Source organism: Cygnus olor, chromosome 14 (genome assembly GCF_009769625.2).
Source record: "Cygnus olor isolate bCygOlo1 chromosome 14, bCygOlo1.pri.v2, whole genome shotgun sequence".
NCBI classification, from domain to species: Eukaryota; Metazoa; Chordata; class Aves; order Anseriformes; family Anatidae; genus Cygnus; species Cygnus olor.
In genome coordinates, this window is record NC_049182.1 from 12,165,650 (window position 1) to 12,184,721 (window position 19,072).

General features: G+C 56.8%; 3 protein-coding genes across 4 annotated transcripts in view; all 3 read left to right on the forward strand.

The window, feature by feature from the left end:
• LOC121078016 (protocadherin alpha-2-like) lies at positions 1-3,421 on the forward strand. Its single transcript, XM_040573709.1, is given in 2 exon segments — positions 1-2,125; positions 2,127-3,421. Coding segments are annotated over 2 exon segments (2,553 nt in total). The 5' UTR covers positions 1-10; the 3' UTR covers positions 2,565-3,421.
• Positions 3,422-4,500: 1,079 nt separating this feature from the next.
• Positions 4,501-12,867, forward strand: LOC121078021 (protocadherin alpha-2-like). Of its 2 annotated transcripts, XM_040573717.1 has the most exons (2): positions 4,501-5,448; positions 7,443-12,867. In XM_040573717.1, exons 1-2 carry the CDS (start codon positions 5,353-5,355, stop codon positions 9,924-9,926), a joined length of 2,580 nt encoding a protein of 859 aa, XP_040429651.1. In that variant the 5' UTR covers positions 4,501-5,352; the 3' UTR covers positions 9,927-12,867. The 2 variants fall into 2 exon arrangements, with proteins under 2 accessions (XP_040429651.1, XP_040429650.1); XM_040573716.1 differs by lacking the exon at positions 4,501-5,448 and having other exon boundaries at positions 7,388-12,867.
• A 3,653-nt stretch (positions 12,868-16,520) lies between these two features.
• LOC121078015 (protocadherin alpha-2-like) overlaps positions 16,521-19,072 on the forward strand; it is a 92,096-nt gene continuing 89,544 nt past the window's right edge. The window contains 2 exon segments of the mRNA XM_040573708.1: positions 16,521-18,061; positions 18,064-19,055. Of these exon segments, the coding sequence (XP_040429642.1) occupies positions 16,570-18,061; positions 18,064-19,055 (2,484 nt within the window). The 5' untranslated portion in view covers positions 16,521-16,569.

Consider the following 19,072-nt stretch of genomic DNA (forward strand, 5'->3'; position numbering starts at 1 on the left):
GGCGGCGGCCATGTCGGTGTGCGTGCGGGCCGTGGTGCGGGTGCTGGTGCTGCAGGCGGCCTGGGCGCTGGGCGGCGGGCAGGTGCGCTACTCGGTGCCGGAGGAAGCCAAGGGCGGCACGGTGGTGGGGCGGCTGGCGCAGGACCTGGGCCTGGAGGCGGGCGAGGCGGAGGCGCGGCGGCTGCGGCTGGTGTCGCAGGGCCGGCGGGCGAGCGTGGAGGTGAGCGGGGCGAGCGGGGCGCTGGTGGTGAGCTCGCGGCTGGACCGGGAGGAGCTGTGCGTGAAGAGCGCGCCCTGCGCCCTGCGCCTGGAGGTGCTGCTGGAGCGGCCGCTGCGCGTCTTCCACGTGGAGGTGGAGGTCACCGACATCAACGACAATGCCCCGCTCTTCCCCGCCGCCACCAAAAACCTCAGCATCGCGGAGCTGTCGCTGCCGGGGTCCCGCTTTCCGCTGGAGGGCGCGTCGGATGCAGATATCGGAGCCAACGCGCAGCTCTCCTATACCCTCAGCCCCAGCGAGCACTTCGCTCTGGATTTGCAGCGGAGTGAAGAACATCTTGAATCGCTGTTCCTGGTGCTGACGAAAGTTCTGGACCGCGAGTCTCTGGCCGAGCACCGTCTGTTGCTGACGGCGAGTGACGGGGGCAGGCCGTCGCTGACGGGCACGGTGGAGCTGGTGGTGTCGGTGCTGGATGCGAACGACAACGCGCCCCAGTTCAACCAGTCGGTGTATAAAGTGCAGGTGCCGGAGAACGCGGCAGAGGGAACACTGGTGGCGCACGTGGGCGCAACAGACCCGGACGAGGGAATTAATCACGAATTCTTCTTCAGCATCGTCAGTTCAGTTCCTGCTGCCAAGAGAGATGTCTTTGGCATTGATCCGCAGACGGGGGAGATCCGTCTCCGGGGCACTCTGGACTTTGAAGAAGTTCGCTTATACGAGTTACAAATCGAAGCGGGAGACAAGGGCGTTCCGCCGTTGTCAGGGCACTGCAAGGTGGTGGTGGAGGTGTTGGACGTGAACGACAACGCGCCCGAGGTGTGGGTGACGTCGCTGTCGGTGCCGGTGGCCGAGGACGCGTCGTTGGGGACGGTGGTGGCGCTGCTGAGCGTGTCGGACCGGGACTCGGGGTCGAACGGGCGGGTGCGGTGCGCGGTGTGGCCGCCGTCGCCGTTCGGTCTGGTGGCGACGTTCGCGGGCTCGTACTCGCTGGTGCTGCGGGAGGCGCTGGACCGGGAGCGGGTGTCGGAGTACGAGGTGGAGGTGCGGGCGGAGGACGGCGGGGCGCCGCCGCTGCGCGCCAGCCGCGGGCTGCGGGTGCCAGTGTCGGACGTGAACGACAACGCGCCGGCGTTCGCGCAGGCCGTGTACACGGTGCTGGCGCGGGAGAACAACGCGGCGGGCGCGGAGCTGGCGCGGCTGTGGGCGCGGGACCCGGACGAGGCGGGCAACGGGCGCGTGAGCTACTCGGTGGCGGAGGGCGGCGCGGGCGCGGGCGCGGGGTCGGGGTCGGGGTCGGGGTGGCGTCCGGCGTCGAGCTACGTGTCGGTGGACGCGGAGAGCGGGCGGCTGTGGGCGCTGCAGCCCCTGGACTACGAGGAGCTGCAGGTGCTGCAGTTCGAGGTGCGGGCGGTGGACGCGGGCGAGCCGCCGCTTTGCGGCAACGCCACGGTGCAGCTCTTCGTGGTGGACGAGAACGACAACGCGCCGGCGCTGCTCCCGCCTGCCGGCGGCGGGCCGGGGCACTGGGTTGCGGGCGAGGCGTCGGCGTCGGCGTCGGCGTCGGCGCCGGGGTCGCTGTGGGCGTGGGCGGCGTGGGGGGCGCCGGCGGGGCAGGTGGTGGCGAAGATCCGCGCGGTGGATGCGGACTCGGGCTACAACGCGTGGCTGCGCTACGAGCTGTGGGAGCCGCGGGGCAAGGGCCCGTTCCGCGTGGGGCTGTACAGCGGCGAGGTGAGCACGGCGCGGGCGCTGGAGGAGGCGGACGGCCCGCGGCAGCGGCTGCTGATCGTGGTGCGGGACCACGGGGAGCCGTCGCGCTCGGCCACGGCCACGCTGAGCGTGTCGCTGGTGGAGGGCGCCGAGGCGGCGCTGGCGGCGGCGGGGGCGGTGTCGGCGGGGGCGGGGGCTGCGGCCGGCGGCGGGCGCGGAGGGCGGCGCGGCGGCGGCGGCGGCGGCGGCGGCGACGAACGTGTGGCTGGTGGTGGCCATCTGCGCGGTGTCGAGCCTGTTCCTGCTGGCGGTGGTGCTGTACGGGGCGTCGCGCTGGGCGCCGCGGGCGGCCGTGCTGTCGGGGCCCGGTCCGGCGACGCTGGTGTGCGCCAGCGAGGTGGGCAGCTGGTCGTACTCGCAGCGCCAGAGCCGGAGCCTGTGCGTGGCGGACGGCGCGGGCAAGAGCGACCTGATGGTTTTCAGCCCCAACTGCCCGCCGCCGCCCGGCCCCGCGGCAGAAAACGGTTCTGCCGAGAAGGGACCTTCGCTCTCCCCATACTCTTCAGGCGCGGTAAGTTGCCCGTTGTGTTTTCACTTTTTTTCCCACTTCTTCTGTTCTGTTTTCCGGTGATATTTCACGGCAGGTTGGTCATTAAAACGATGTGTTTGTGGAAGTAATTTTTCAAGGATTTTCATCACAACATGGCTTCTGCAAATCCTGTTGGTTACTGGTGTATAGCATTTCTGTTCGAGAGTGTTGAAGGACTGCAGTCCAGGAAGAGTTGGTCTGGTGGTGACTGTGCAGCAGGCACTATTGAAAGCCCTTTAAATAGCTGAATATCGAGCCTACTGTTGATATTGTATTGTGTTTTCTTCAGGTCCATTCTGGAAAGCTCTTGTGTAGCTGGAAAACCAGAACACTCTTGGCCTCATGTTTTCTGATAAGTTATGCTGTGAAGTCTTCTATCCATGCAGGATGCTGCAGGCTATTGTAGTGACTGACACTGATGCCATGATGTTTGTGTCTCACTCCTTCACCAACAGGGTTGTCATCTCTCAGAATGAAATCAATACCCATTGATGTTAGCTGTTACTACATCTCTGTTCGAAAGAGGGTTGGTCATGTGGCATGTGACACACTGGCCTGTTTTGATGTTCTTTCAGTGAATCTGGAAGTGAATCTGCAAGATGGTTCCTGTGCATATGGACCACTGGCAGAGTTTTGCAGGTTTCAGATCTGTCATTGCTGGGAAGGGTCTGTGAAAGTTGGAGCGAGCATTGTGGTGAGAAGGGAAAGTGTGTCATCTGGAGGAGGTGAATGTGGCAATGGCACTGAATGGGACCTGGCCTTATTCTGAAGTGAACCGTGACCTTTGGTGAGAAGTCCCACTGCTTCAGGGAAAAGGAAATCAATATTCTACATTGCATGCCACAACATAAGAAGGAGAGATGTCTACTTGTGTTGAAAACACACATTCCAGAATGGGGGATTAAGGCCTTCTAAAGCAAATCCTGAGGCAGCATGTTCTCAGAGTGTTCCTGGGCAAGATCCTTTGCCAGGCTCCAAGAGACACGAGATGAAGGTCTTCCCTATCTTGAGAATAAAATCAATGCAGATTGTGCTTAGAGCTTTTACGACATGGATTCCACAAATGCTGCTTCTTACTGGTGTGCAGTATTTCCACCTGAGATTACTGAAGGACTAGATGGTATGAACAGTGGTGTTGGTCCTGCAGGCACTATTTTTTCTCATTCAGTTCATACTTGAAACATGTGTAGTAAAAAATTGTTTTATTTTTGTTTGTTATTTGGTGGGTGGGGTGGTAATCTGCTAATTATGTTTTTTGAAGTTTTCCATCTGTGTTAGCATGCATCCAAGTGCTCCTCAGCTCCTGGTTTGGAAATACTGTCCTGGAGATCTGATTTCCCAGGGTGCAGGATAGAATATGCCAGAGGACAACATGGAGAAGAGGCCTGGCACACTGTGCTGATTGGCCAGGAGCATCTCAGAACTCGCAGAAGTTAAGCTGTGAGCTCTTTCTGAGGATGAGAGTCAGCATGTTATTCATGCTTCCACATGCCTTCCTTGGTCTGTGTGTTTGGAGTCTTTGCCTGGTATTTTCCCTGGGGATCCCCTTCCTGCATATGGATGAAGCTTGAGTAAGCTGAGAGCATGGCAGCATGGTTTATGTAGAATGGAACCTGGGGGGCCTCCAAGCAAGTGACTGGGGACAGCAAGGCCATGTGTGAAGAACGATGAGCTTCCTCAGGGCCCTGTGCAAACTTCTGCATGTCCTCACTCCCTGTTGTTGTGATGTTCCTGCTTGTGAAGATATCTTCATAGGCACCTTTAATTATGTTTGTCTGAACGTGAAGTGTTGTTGCTCAGGCAGGAGCTTTTTCCACTACTGATGATTCTGCGTGAGTTGTCGAAATGTCACCGCAATCCTCCCTCTGTTTGTATTCCTGAGATGGACAGGAAGAAGTGCTGTCTGTATTCTCAGTGTTGTCCAGAGCTTGTGTTTCAATGAACTGCCCTGGGATACTTCAGTTTTCCTCTCTCCTGTAATGAAAATGTCCCACTCTCCACTCTGCTGTTTTTCTTCTCTCATATTGGAAATGTGTTGGTAATGGTGGGTGAGATGTATTCTGCTGAGTTGTGGCTGCTGACAGAGAGCAGACACTTGTGTAGTTGGCCATGTGTGTGGGTGCTGGTTTTTGGACTGTTCAGAGCAGAGGTTGTCCTTAAGAGAATGTCATTGGCTTTCAGGTCTGCCTCTAGCTTCCCATGTGATAGAACCTTAAGGTGCCTCGTGTTGAAGGTGGCACATGGATGTCCGTGGTTCCCTTGCTGAGAGCAGGACGAACACTGCATTTAGATGAGGCTGGTCAGGGCCTCATCCTGTCAAGGTCTTTCTTGTCTCCAAGGAAGGCTATTTGTGTCAATCCCTGGCCCAGTGTTCCAGGGCCTCCCCAGGTTCTACGTAGAGTTTTGTTTTTGTTTAGCCACTTGGTTTTCCTTCATGTCACTGTTCTGTACCATAGGCCTGGCTTTGCAGCAGTCTGGCAGATGGCCTTTGACTCCTGTGTTCCTAAGCATGAGGAGTGGCTGCTCCGGCAGAAGCTGCTGTAAATGTTGTTCATCGGTCCAGCTTTCTCCGTTTCCATCTGAGATTGCTGAGCCAGTGCAAAGCCTTGAGAGTGCCATTTGTGCAGGGGGGAAGATCCTGGCAGTGGTGGGAGAAGGTGAGGCTCTGCAGAGGGTGATGCTCAGGAGGTGGATTTGGAGCTGGATTCTGTCTGTGGGGTGGAGCAACTTCCAGGTGTGGCAGTAATTTTGCAAGCAGTTTGGAGTGTGGCAGTGCATTTTGCAATGGGCAGGATGGTGTTGAGTAGGAAAAGAGCCTTGTGTGTGAGAAATGGAGATGCTGGGTGGAAGTTGCAGTATGGCCTTTGCCAAGAAGTGGGGAGGAGGGGAAGAAGTGCTCTCCGTGTTCATGATGTTGGCAAAGCTCGTGTTTTGCTGAAGTGGGAATGGGATGCTTTGGTTTTTTCCCTCCTGCATGATAGCTTCCTGGGTGATAGCTGTGTGTCAGGGAGCACTGCACACTCTCTCATGACTGGGGAGCTTTTGCTAAACATGATGATTTCCGTTCAATCCAGTTTCCCTAGAAATCGCTGAAGACTTTAAATGAGAATTTCCCTTTTAAACCAAATTCTCCATCCACGAATCTATTCCTTTTTCAGAGCAAGCAACCACTGATGCTACTGGTAAGTTATTCATATGCAATAAATATGTGTTTGAGAGACAGAAGTACGTATTTTTTGCTGTTTAGTAGTGTTCCCTTTGTGTTGGATGGACTGAACACTGCCTGGAGAATGCCTGTATGTTTGGAGCCTTCTGATGAGCATGTTGGTAACAATGGGGAGAACAGTTTCTCCCACTGGCAACAGTCCCTTACCCTGGTGTCTGCCTGGTATCAGAAATGGAGAAAATTTCTAAGGAGACATGACGGGTTGCTTGTAATCTTCGTGCACTTGACTTCCCCCAGTCTGTGCACCTGCATATTTGGCCTCGGTGGAGATGGTGCATCTCTTGTAATACAGCTCATTGCAAAACATGAATGCGCATATGGGAGCAGTACGTGGTGTCTAATGACTTCCAAGGTTTTACGTAGCTGAAGGAAATTTTTGCATCAATCTTCCCAAGAAATGTCTGATAACTTTTAAAGAAATTGTGCTTAACAAGCCATTCTCCTGTTATGGAAATGCTTCTTTTTCTAAACAACCGAGCACTGGTCCTATAGGTAAGTGACTTGTACTCAGAGAAGATGTGATCAAGAGAGCAATGCAAGATTTTTTGCTATTTAACAGCAACATGTTTGCGTTGAATGGATGGAATATAGCCTGGTGAGCAGCATAGTCCTGTTGCCTGATCTCATTCCTTTCCTGTTGCTTCCCATCTCAGTGTGAGCGGGTGGCCAGAAAGACATGTAAAGGAGGGATCGTGCTGTGTTTCTCAGGGGGGATGTGTTGGTGGTCAAGGTCACATTTTCAGTGAAAAAGCAGTGGTGTTACCTTCTTGGAGTTGTTGGGTTGTGTGATGGTTAGCTCGCATTACAGATGAGATGTTTTTGGTGGGAGTAATGTCCCTGTTTCCTGAGGTTTTTACTGCTGGATTGTTCTGGCAGTGGATGTGTACCTGAAAAGGAAAGCAAGAGTTAGCCACTCAACATGTGGGTGAAGACTTGAAGAAAATAAAAGAAAAAAGGAAGGAACATAACAAGAAAAAGGAAGAAGAAATCAAACTGAAAAATAAAAAGAAAGGAATAACGAAGGAAAAGAGAAAGAATGAAGGTATATTAAGAAGGAATAAAGTTTCAGAAAGAAGGAAAGAAGTGAAAGGAGGAAAGGAGTGAAAGAAGACGTTGAGAAGAGTGCAAGCAAGCAAGAAACGAGCAGGCAAGCAAGCAAGACAGAGAATGGAGGAGAAGAAAAGAAGAAGAGAGACGGGAAAGGAAGCAAGCAAGCAAAGAAGCAAGGAGGAACATCCGTCGGCGTGGTGCGTGCAGGGCTGGGAGCCGGTCGGTGTGCGGGGAGCGTCGTCTGGAGCGCAGCGCTGCGGGGCTGTTGCCCCCTCGTTAGCGCTGCTGTCTCGGCCCGTGCTGGGCTCGGTGTCGGCGGCGTCGCCGCGGTGTGTCCCGCGAGTGCCGGGGGTGTCCCGCGAGGCGGGGGCGGTGTCGCTGCCGTGCTGGCGGCGGCGGGCGCGAGTGAGGCGGCGGAGCACACGGTGTCGCTGCAGGCTCAGGAACGGCGCGGGAGCGGCGGGAGGGCGGCTCCGCCCCGGGGCGGCGGGAAGGGCGGCTGTGCGCGCGGGGGGAGCGGCGCGGGGCGGGCAGGAGAGCGGCGGCGGCGGCGGCGGCGGGAGCCGTGCGGGGCGCGGGCGGCGGCGGCGGCGGCGGCCATGTCGGTGTGCGTGCGGGCCGTGGTGCGGGTGCTGGTGCTGCAGGCGGCCTGGGCGCTGGGCGGCGGGCAGGTGCGCTACTCGGTGCCGGAGGAAGCCAAGGGCGGCACGGTGGTGGGGCGGCTGGCGCAGGACCTGGGCCTGGAGGCGGGCGAGGCGGAGGCGCGGCGGCTGCGGCTGGTGTCGCAGGGCCGGCGGGCGAGCGTGGAGGTGAGCGGGGCGAGCGGGGCGCTGGTGGTGAGCTCGCGGCTGGACCGGGAGGAGCTGTGCGTGAAGAGCGCGCCCTGCGCCCTGCGCCTGGAGGTGCTGCTGGAGCGGCCGCTGCGCGTCTTCCACGTGGAGGTGGAGGTCACCGACATCAACGACAATGCCCCGCTCTTCCCCGCCGCCACCAAAAACCTCAGCATCCCGGAACTAAATACCATGCCGGGGTCCCGCTTTCCGCTGGAGGGCGCGTCGGATGCAGATATCGGAGCCAACGCGCAGCTCTCCTATACCCTCAGCCCCAGCGAGCACTTCGCCCTGGACGTGAAATCTTCGGATGATGGTAGGAAGTCGCTGTTCCTGGTGCTGACGAAAGGTCTGGACCGCGAGTCTCTGGCCGAGCACCGTCTGGTACTGACGGCGAGTGACGGGGGCAGGCCGTCGCTGACGGGCACGGTGGAGCTGGTGGTGTCGGTGCTGGATGCGAACGACAACGCGCCCCAGTTCAACCAGTCGGTGTATAAAGTGCGTCTGCTGGAGAACGCGGCCGAGGGGACGTTGGTGGCGCAGGTGAGCGCCACAGACCCTGACGAGGGAATTAATCACGAATTTTCCTTTAGCATCGTCAGTTCAGTTCCTGCTGCCAAGAGAGATGTCTTTGGCATTGATCCGCAGACGGGGGAGATCCGTCTCCGGGGCCCCCTGGACTTTGAAGAAGTGCGCTTTTTCGAATTACAAATCGCAGCGAGAGACAAGGGCGTTCCTCCATTGTCAGGGCACTGCAGCGTGGAGCTGGAGGTGTTGGACGTGAACGACAACGCGCCCGAGGTGTGGGTGACGTCGCTGTCGGTGCCGGTGGCCGAGGACGCGTCGTTGGGGACGGTGGTGGCGCTGCTGAGCGTGTCGGACCGGGACTCGGGGTCGAACGGGCGGGTGCGGTGCGCGGTGTGGCCGCCGTCGCCGTTCGGTCTGGTGGCGACGTTCGCGGGCTCGTACTCGCTGGTGCTGCGGGAGGCGCTGGACCGGGAGCGGGTGTCGGAGTACGAGGTGGAGGTGCGGGCGGAGGACGGCGGGGCGCCGCCGCTGCGCGCCAGCCGCGGGCTGCGGGTGCCGGTGTCGGACGTGAACGACAACGCGCCGGCGTTCGCGCAGGCCGTGTACACGGTGCTGGCGCGGGAGAACAACGCGGCGGGCGCGGAGCTGGCGCGGCTGTGGGCGCGGGACCCGGACGAGGCGGGCAACGGGCGCGTGAGCTACTCGGTGGCGGAGGGCGGCGCGGGGTCGGGGTCGGGGTCGGGGTCGGGGTCGGGGTCGGGGTGGCGTCCGGCGTCGAGCTACGTGTCGGTGGACGCGGAGAGCGGGCGGCTGTGGGCGCTGCAGCCCCTGGACTACGAGGAGCTGCAGGTGCTGCAGTTCGAGGTGCGGGCGGTGGACGCGGGCGAGCCGCCGCTGTGCGGCAACGCCACGGTGCAGCTCTTCGTGGTGGACGAGAACGACAACGCGCCGGCGCTGCTCCCGCCTGCCGGCGGCGGGCCGGGGCCCTGGGCTGCGGGCGAGGCGTCGGCGTCGGCGTCGGCGCCGGGGTCGCTGTGGGCGTGGGCGGCGTGGGGGGCGCCGGCGGGGCAGGTGGTGGCGAAGATCCGCGCGGTGGACGCGGACTCGGGCTACAACGCGTGGCTGCGCTACGAGCTGTGGGAGCCGCGGGGCAAGGGCCCGTTCCGCGTGGGGCTGTACAGCGGCGAGGTGAGCACGGCGCGGGCGCTGGAGGAGGCGGACGGCCCGCGGCAGCGGCTGCTGATCGTGGTGCGGGACCACGGGGAGCCGTCGCGCTCGGCCACGGCCACGCTGAGCGTGTCGCTGGTGGAGGGCGCCGAGGCGGCGCTGGCGGCGGCGGGGGCGGTGTCGGCGGGGGCGGGGCTGCGGCCGGCGTCGGGCGCGGAGGGCGGCGCGGCGGCGGCGGCGGCGGCGGCGGCGGCGGCGGCGACGAACGTGTGGTTGGTGGTGGCCATCTGCGCGGTGTCGAGCCTGTTCCTGCTGGCGGTGGTGCTGTACGGGGCGTCGCGCTGGGCGCCGCGGGCGGCCGTGCTGTCGGGGCCCGGTCCGGCGACGCTGGTGTGCGCCAGCGAGGTGGGCAGCTGGTCGTACTCGCAGCGCCAGAGCCGGAGCCTGTGCGTGGCGGACGGCGCGGGCAAGAGCGACCTGATGGTTTTCAGCCCCAACTGCCCGCCGCCGCCCGGCCCCGCGGCAGAAAACGGTTCTGCCGAGAAGGGACCTTCGCTCTCCCCATACTCTTCAGGCGCGGTAAGTTGCCCCTTGGTTTTTTAGCTTTTTTTCCCACTTCTTCTGTTCTGTTTTCCGATGATATTTCACGGCAGGTTGGTCATTAAAACGATGTGTTTGTGGAAGTAATTTTACAAGGAGAGTCCGAGCCATGTAGCACTCTTGGATGTACCCTTGGCTTTTGCTTTAGACATGTTCGTTCGTTGTTCTAAAAGCGAGTGCTCGACTGTTTAGTGTGTTTTGTACGCCTACGTGAATGTTTAGTAGAATTTGCAGAGCTCCATTCTTTTTCGTGGGTGACTTCGTGGTGATTTGTTTTCCTAGTTTTGTAAGATATCTTTTTCCCATTGTACGGCATCGAATGCTAATCGTATGAATTAGCCGTTCTGTCATTTTTCTTGTATTAGAATTCTTTAGCCTGTCCAAAGACCCGTTTGTGCGTGCCGAGGAGCTTGGTGGTTCCCTCAGGATGAGTACCATCACAGTATTTGTTATTTTTAAAATCTGCTGGCAATATAGTAGTGTTTACGACTGTTGTGTCCGTATGCGCCAATGTACTCTATGGCTAGTTTTTTTTTTTGTCTTCGGATCTCTCACTGGTTGGTGGGCTTTGGTAATGTTAGGAAGCTGATCTACGTGAAATGAGTAATATGCGGTGTGATGATGAGGTACAAAATTTGGTGGACGTGGTGGAGAATGTTCTGCCTCTGGAAGTGTGTTGAAAAGTAGGGAGAAATGAGACATTGGATGCTTTAATTCAGCATGGAGAACTGTTGGAGGGAAGGGTGCCTCCCAGCCTCACTGTGCCTTGCTGTCATTGCTCTCGTTGCTCTCTTTTCTGTCTCCTTCGTCCATTCTTTCTCATTCTGCGAGTCATACTGGAGTGTCTTTTCTTTCCCTTGATGTGGTTTCAGTGCTGTAGATGGTTCTATGAAGCCCTTGTTTAGTCAGTTGCCATCATATTAGCACCTGTATATGAATGCTCACATGATCGTTCCTTTTGTTATTTCTGATAAAGACGTGGGTGGGCAAGGGCTCTTTCCTTTTTCTTTCCCCAATTTTATTTTCTACAGGAGTCTGCCGTGAATGGGGAGAAGCAGAGGAAAATTTGTGATTGATGTGACAAGTGGAATCCTCCACTTGAAAGCATCCTAAAAGGCAGATGTGTTAGAAGTTGAGTGTGTTTTCTTGGGATTGTTGTCCAATCTAATTCTTCATATCTTTGTTTCCTCCCATTCTTCATAGTTCTCCTGCTTTTGAAGGCCTTTTCCATATGCCCTTTCAGTCTTTTCTGTTTGAACACGGGAAAGTGTTCCTCAAAGAGAACCTGCTTTGGGCATCATGCTGGCATTCTCTGAAAGTCTTCCTGGTCTCCTCTTTTGTAAATAATTTAATTAGGGTGGGAACAGCTTACATACAAAATTCTATTTGAAAGTCAACTTTGCCGTTCTGTCAAGAGGAATGAAAGAGATTGGTTTCTTCTGTGTTATTATAAGTCTTACCCTTTTGATTGGTACTGAGGCTAGAGCTGACATATCCATGTCACTGTTTTCTCTGTGCAGAAGATGTCATTTCATACCCCTAAATGTTTGGTTGCAGTTCAAGCACAGTCACTGTTGAGGCAACATTGTTTTCCTCATCTGCTCAACTTGGTGGTGTCCTTCATGGAAAATCTTCTGCCATTTACCCACCCAGGTGGTCTGCATCATAAACTCATTCTGTAGTTCTTGGCAGGTGCCCTGTTTATTTACTCAGCTGCATGGGTTAATAGGTCTTGTGATGTTTGTAATATCACTTGACACAAGTTTTTGAGACCCCTGAAGGAGGCATTAAGTGTCACGCGTCCCGGCAGAATTCTTTGCCCGTCTGCAGTATTGACCTTGGTCAAGCTCTTGGTCAAGATCTTAGTCAAGCTCTCAGCTTTGGTCTTCCTGCCATCTGTGTAGTTAATCATAACTCTTAGAGCTTCCCTTCATCTTGCATGGAATGTCTTCACTTGTGTATGCTTTTCTGTCATGCTGGTATTCCAGTTCTAATGCCCTTTTTCTTTTGGCTGCTACAAAGTGCTGGCTTTCAGCCTTTTCTTGATCGGAACTCTGTCGTCCTCCTCTTGGATTCTCCTCTGGCTTAGTGGTTATGCAAGGTGAGCACGTTTGGTACTCCAGGCTCTTCTCTGTTGGTCTTGTGTGGCATAATATATTGTGTTTAAGTGGCAAGGTTTTGGTGCGGGGAGACTGCAGTGCTGTCCTCTGTGAGAAGAATCCAGAAGCTGCCCCATGTTAGCTGGCTCAAAAGGGACCCACCACTGTCCGGATCTGAGCCATTAAGGGACTGTGGAATAATTGCCTAAGGTGACTTGGAAATCAAACAGATATTCACATTTTAAAGAAAATGTACAGCATTGAAGAAGCTGTAAACTTCTTCAGCTGAAGAAGGGTGGAGTGTAGCTGCACTACCTAAACGTTCCCTAGGCCTCCCACCTTAGATGTTAATCACACTGGGGGACCTGGTGTGCTGACTCTAAGGAACAGTATGGAGTGTAGAGCAGAGTGAAGATGCTGCAGCTAGGCTCTGTGGCAAGATGGGAACTGATTGTCCTTGTGCACACCAAGACTGATAAACACTTTTGCTACCCTGAGCCAATGACCTGTCATGTTTTTGACAAAATGCTGTACTCTAGTGAACTTTGCTCATTATAATATCGTTATAATGCCAAAACACATCTCCATCCCAAAAGGTACCCGCCTCCAAAGTGCGACCACCCCTCACTGAGCATGCACTCTGAATTTCTCAGAGCCTATACTTTTAAACAAAAGCGAGAAATCTTTTCACCAATCATAACCAATATATGCATGACTAGAGTCACTCAAGCTCCACCTAAAAGATAGAAAATAGTATAAATTGGTTTAAGAGAAAGGGGATGTGAGGGAAGATAACATTGTAACTTCTGGGATCAGTTCATGGGCTGAGTCTCTCTTCTCCCCCTCACTGGAACGCCTTTGGGTAAGATTTGAACAGTTGGTTATACCAATTGCCTCCCCAGGAAACTTAGAAATCTCTATACAGTCTTTATGCTTTTTAATGCATTAATAACCAGGCTGTGTTACTCATACTTTTGGCATTTGAGTGTGCTTTGCAGACAGTGAATTTATCACAGGCAATCCAACGAACCTGTGTACCTGTTGCTTTAATAAATTGCACTAGATTGCATTGAACCTAGCTGTGATAGTTCTCATTGGACACGACCTCATTGAACTTTTTAAGTGTGAACGTGGCTGTTCATGGAATGTGACTAGAGTGAGTGTGCGCTATGTTATTTGTGAATCCATAGTCGTGGTAGTTCAGTACCCTGAATGTGACTGGACTTATAACAGCTAACTGGCTACACCCTTTAATGCAACAACGATGCTGTGAATGCCCCTGTGAGAGCAGATTTAAGAAAGGGAAAAAAGCTGCTGTGCAACTGCAGTTGGAGAGCGTGGAATGAGAAACAGCCTTACAGACACCAAGGTCAGTGAAGAAGGAGGGAAAGAGGTGCTCCAGGTGCTGGAGCAGAAGTTCCCCTGTGGCCTGTGAAGCAGAAGTTCCCCTGTGGCATGGCGGAGCAGGCTGTCCCTCTGCAGCACATGGGGTACCACAGTGGAGCACATTTCCACACTGCAGCCCATGGAGGAGCCCACAGTAGAGCAGGTGGATCTGACCTCAAGAAGGCTGCGGCCTGTGAAGAAACCCCACCAGAGCAGACTCTGGGCCAGAGCTGTAGCCCATGGAGAGGAGCCCATACAGGAGCAGCTGGTCTGGCACAGGCTGCTGCCAGTGGGGGACCCATGTTGGAGCCATGGTACAGACCCATACTTGGAGCGGTTTTTGAAGAGCTGCTGCCTGTGGGAAGCCCAGACAGGATCAGTTTGGGAAGGACTGCATCCTGTGAGAGGGACCCCACGTTGGAGCAGGGGCAGAGAGTGACCGTGAAGGAGCATCGGAGACAAAGTACTGTAGACTGACTGCAACCCCATTCTTTGTTCCCCTGTCCCACTCGGGGGGTGGCAAGAGGAAGAGGGTAGAATGGTGGAAGAGGGTAGATCGGGGATGGTGTTCTTAGTTTGTTTTCTTTTTTTCTCATTTGTCTAACTTGCTGGTAATAGGTAATAAATTTCTCCAATCTCCCTGTGTTGTTTTGCCCATGACGATAATTATTGAGTGATCTCCCTATCCTTATCTCATCCCCTGATCCCTTTCCATTTTGTTTTCCCCCTCTTAGCCTTTGGGGAAGGGGAGTGAGAGAGCGGTTGTGTTGAGGCTCAGCTGGGTAAAACCACCACACATAAATAGGTTTGTGAAATACTACAGATTTATTGTGGACATGGAAAAGATAGGAGAAATGTTTCATGATACCCCTTTGCAAGCAAGGGGTACATGTACTTTATAACACAAAGTAGTTAAGGGCAGAAGAGCATGAACTATGGTAGGTGTGAAAAGCGTGCAGTGATATATCTCTGTTAGGCAACATGCATTGCTGGAGGTCTGTATTTTGGGTGACTGAATATGTATGTAGAAACAACTCAGTTATTAGTCCTGACTCTGCAAATTCCATCTACCTTGCAGAAGTAGTTTTTGTATTGCTTCCTTTTTTCTTCCCTGAGAATACTTTTTAAAAAAGGGTTATTTTGTGTTTCTGTGTGTATGTGTGAGTGTTATGGCGATCACGTGAATAGGAACTGGAATGACACTTGAAACTCCCAATTCCCCCTAAATTTGCCTTTCCGAGGAGATGTGTTGGGAACTGTAAGAGCCACTCCGCCAAATATTGTTGACTGTTTCATTTCATAATTTGTGTCCCTTGGCATGACAATGGGTAGCTTTCTTGCAGTTGCTTCAGATGAGGTTTACCTGGCAATTACACCATGAGGGTTCAAGTTTAATTTTTGTTTCCTTCTTCATAGAAGTGGATACAAGAACACTGGCAATACAAGCTGTGATTTAAGCTCAAGGCTGGAGAAAACCTGCATGTTTGTCTAGTTCCATTTCGCTGAAATCATGGTCAGTGATCCCTGAAAATATCCCTTAAAACTCCTGACAACGGAGACCCAGAGATGAATCAATAACTTTATCCTAGCCATGTGGATTCAGGTGTATTTGAACAGGGACTATCAACAGACATATTTGTCATAATTGGTAGCATTTGGTTAGCATTTGACGTCTTTGTTTTGCTTTGACCTGATGTTACGACACTGGTGTTTCTGTGCTAGACCCAGAAACTGACTACTGTGTGAAATTGTCTGTTTCATGTTGCTGCTTGGCCTTTGTGGTGGGGATAGCAGCAAGCATCCGTAGTTGTGTAGGGAATGGACCCTGAAGTGTTCATCTCAGTGAGTGAGGTGGGAGCATGAGGAGAGGATGTCAGACAAGCTGTACCTTGGCAGAGCAGTGGTGCAACCCTTCTGTGTTGTCTTTTGTTCCGTGATGTGTGGCTGAGTACTACTGAGAGGCATTCTGCAAGGGCTTGTTGCTGTTGGTAATGGACTCATTGAAAGGCTGTCCTGCGAGCACCTGCCTGCCTAAAATGGTAAGAACCTGCTATTTATTGTGCAGCTCCAAGTGAGAGATGAAACTCCCAGGGAATGCATTACTAAGGTACATAAAGAGTTTTAGAGAGCTCTGTTTCCTTGTGCTGTTTCTCTTTTCTGAGAGGATTTATGCCATATGAGTTATGTTTAGACTGTCATGGGGGGACTGGGGAGTCATCGATGGAGTTGTAAGTCTTTGGAATTTCTATGCATTGATGGTTTCTTAGGTTGGACCTATATCTCAAAACGCAAAACCATTCTGCTGGAGATGATGGATGGAGATACTCTTTGTAATACGCTGCCCTCGCTCTACTGTTTATGTTTTGAAAGTGAAGGAGAGTGTATGGGATTGCTCAGCTACATCACTGTCATGAAGCTTTGCCAAAGAAAGCATTATCTGCTTGTTTTCAGCGTTGCTGCACAAGTCAAAAAACTATTTCCATGTGAAAACGTGTTCTTTCCATGGATGGAGGCCTGAGGCTACCGTCTTGTTCTGTAGAGGAAAGAGCTGAATTCTCTTTGCATAGAAAGCAGGAAAGAAGCAGGCCAAGTTACGCCTCATCAGGAACACACAGGGAAAACCAAATCAGGAGACCAGAAGTGGAGGAGGGTGTTTTGAGTGGAGATCTTCCCAGGTGTGATTCCTGGGTTAATGGAGGCATTTAGGAAACATTTTGGCAAGTATAAAGCAATTACAGTGCCTTAAGGAAAAAGAAAAACAAAAGACAAAAAGAAAACAGAAAAAGAAGAAGGAAGAAGAAGAGGCCAGCTGCCGTCAGAGACGTTTTCTGCGGAAACCTTCCGGTGGGAAAACCCGGAGCGTGTTGGCAGAGCGGGAGCGGCCATGTCCCCATCCTTCGGAGAGCCGCCGCGGGAGGAAGCCGCGATCGGACACAAGGTGCCGCTGTCGGCCGCGAAGGCGGTGTGAGCCATCAAGAAGGCGGCGGCTCCACCCCGAGCCTGTGTCACGGCTGCCGACAGCGGGCGGGCGGCGGAGGGAGCCCGGATGCGGCGGCTGGTCCGGGTGGGCCGGGTCAGCGGACTGCGATTCGGCGGCGGGGCGGCGAGTGGTGGCGTGCGGGCGGCGGGAGCCGTGCGGGGCGCGGGCGGCGGCGGCGGCCATGTCGGTGTGCGTGCGGGCCGTGGTGCGGGTGCTGGTGCTGCAGGCGGCTTGGGCGCTGGGCGGCGGGCAGGTGCGCTACTCGGTGCCGGAGGAAGCCAAGGGCGGCACGGTGGTGGGGCGGCTGGCGCAGGACCTGGGCCTGGAGGCGGGCGAGGCGGAGGCGCGGCGGCTGCGGCTGGTGTCGCAGGGCCGGCGGGCGAGCGTGGAGGTGAGCGGGGCGAGCGGGGCGCTGGTGGTGAGCTCGCGGCTGGACCGGGAGGAGCTGTGCGGGAAGAGCGCGCCCTGCGCCCTGCGCCTGGAGGTGCTGCTGGAGCGGCCGCTGCGCGTCTTCCACGTGGAGGTGGAGGTCACCGACATCAACGACAATGCCCCGCTCTTCCCCGCCGCCACCAAAAACCTCAGCATCGCGGAGCTGTCGCTGCCGGGGTCCCGCTTTCCGCTGGAGGGCGCGTCGGATGCAGATATCGGAGCCAACGCGCAGCTCTCCTATACCCTCAGCCCCAGCGAGCACTTCGCCCTGGACGTGAAATCTAAAGGCGAGAACAAAAATTCCGTAGCACTCGTCTTAATGAAATCTCTGGACCGCGAGTCTCTAGCCGAGCACCGTCTGGTGCTGACGGCGAGTGACGGGGGCAGACCGTCGCTGACGGGCACGGTGGAGCTGGTGGTGTCAGTGCTGGATGCGAACGACAACGCGCCCCAGTTCAACCAGTCGATCTATAAGGTTAGGCTGCCGGAGAGTGCGCCGCCGGGAACTGTGTTTCTGCATCTAAAGGCGACAGATAAGGACGAGGGAATTAACCAGGAAATCTCTTATGGCCTTAGCGAGGCAGTTTCTGATAAATTGAAGGATTTGTTCATAATTGACAGAGTATCAGGGGAAATGAGGACTGCAGGACAACTGGATTTCGAGGATGTTCAGTCGTACGACCTGGAGGTCGAGGCGAGAGACAAGGGCGTTCCGCCGTTGTCTGGACACTGCAGCGTGGAGCTGGAGGTGTCGGACGTGAACGACAACGCGCCCGAGGTGTGGGTGACGTCGCTGTCGGTGCCGGTGGCCGAGGACGCGTCGTTGGGGACGGTGGTGGCGCTGCTGAGCGTGTCGGACCGGGACTCGGGGTCGAACGGGCGGGTGCGGTGCGCGGTGTGGCCGCCGTCGCCGTTCGGTCTGGTGGCGACGTTCGCGGGCTCGTACTCGCTGGTGCTGCGGGAGGCGCTGGACCGGGAGCGGGTGTCGGAGTACGAGGTGGAGGTGCGGGCGGAGGACGGCGGGGCGCCGCCGCTGCGCGCCAGCCGCGGGCTGCGGGTGCCGGTGTCGGACGTGAACGACAACGCGCCGGCGTTCTCGCAGGCCGTGTACACGGTGTTGGCGCGGGAGAACAACGCGGCGGGCGCGGAGCTGGCGCGGCTGTGGGCGCGGGACCCGGACGAGGCGGGCAACGGGCGCGTGAGCTACTCGGTGGCGGAGGGCGGCGCGGGGGTCGGGGTCGGGTCGGGTCGGGGTCGGGGTGGCGTCCGGCGTCGAGCTACGTGTCGGTGGACGCGGAGAGCGGGCGGCTGTGGGCGCTGCAGCCCCTGGACTACGAGGAGCTGCAGGTGCTGCAGTTCGAGGTGCGGGCGGTGGACGCGGGCGAGCCGCCGCTGTGCGGCAACGCCACGGTGCAGCTCTTCGTGGTGGACGAGAACGACAACGCGCCGGCGCTGCTCCCGCCTGCCGGCGGCGGGCCGGGGCCCTGGGCTGCGGGCGAGGCGTCGGCGTCGGCGTCGGCGCCGGGGTCGCTGTGGGCGTGGGCGGCGTGGGGGGCGCCGGCGGGGCAGGTGGTGGCGAAGATCCGCGCGGTGGACGCGGACTCGGGCTACAACGCGTGGCTGCGCTACGAGCTGTGGGAGCCGCGGGGCAAGGGCCCGTTCCGCGTGGGGCTGTACAGCGGCGAGGTGAGCACGGCGCGGGCGCTGGAGGAGGCGGACGGCCCGCGGCAGCGGCTGCTGATCGTGGTGCGGGACCACGGGGAGCCGTCGCGCTCGGCCACGGCCACGCTGAGCGTGTCGCTGGTGGAGGGCGCCGAGGCGGCGCTGGCGGCGGCGGGGGCGGTGTCGGCGGGGGCGGGGCTGCGGCCGGCGGAGGGCGGCGCGGCGGCGGCGGCGGCGGCGGCGGCGGCGGCGGCGACGAACGTGTGGCTGGTGGTGGCCATCTGCGCGGTGTCGAGCCTGTTCCTGCTGGCGGTGGTGCTGTACGGGGCGTCGCGCTGGGCGCCGCGGGCGGCCGTGCTGTCGGGGCCCGGTCCGGCGACGCTGGTGTGCGCCAGCGAGGTGGGCAGCTGGTCGTACTCGCAGCGCCAGAGCCGGAGCCTGTGCGTGGCGGACGGCGCGGGCAAGAGCGACCTGATGGTTTTCAGCCCCAACTGCCCGCCGCCGCCCGGCCCCGCGGCAGAAAACGGTTCTGCCGAGAAGGGACCTTCGCTCTCCCCATACTCTTCAGGCGCGGTAAGTTGCCCCTTGGT

What these genes read in the sequence shown, in the direction of transcription:
- LOC121078021 (XM_040573717.1), top strand. Translation starts at nt 5,353, where the DNA reads ATGGAGATGCTGGGTGGAAGTTGCAGTATGGCCTTTGCCAAGAAGTGG. An exon ending in TCATGATGTTGGCAAAGCTC is followed by an intron (nt 5,449 to 7,442) that starts GTGTTTTGCTGA and finishes CTGGTGCTGCAG; the next exon opens with GCGGCCTGGGCGCTGGGCGG.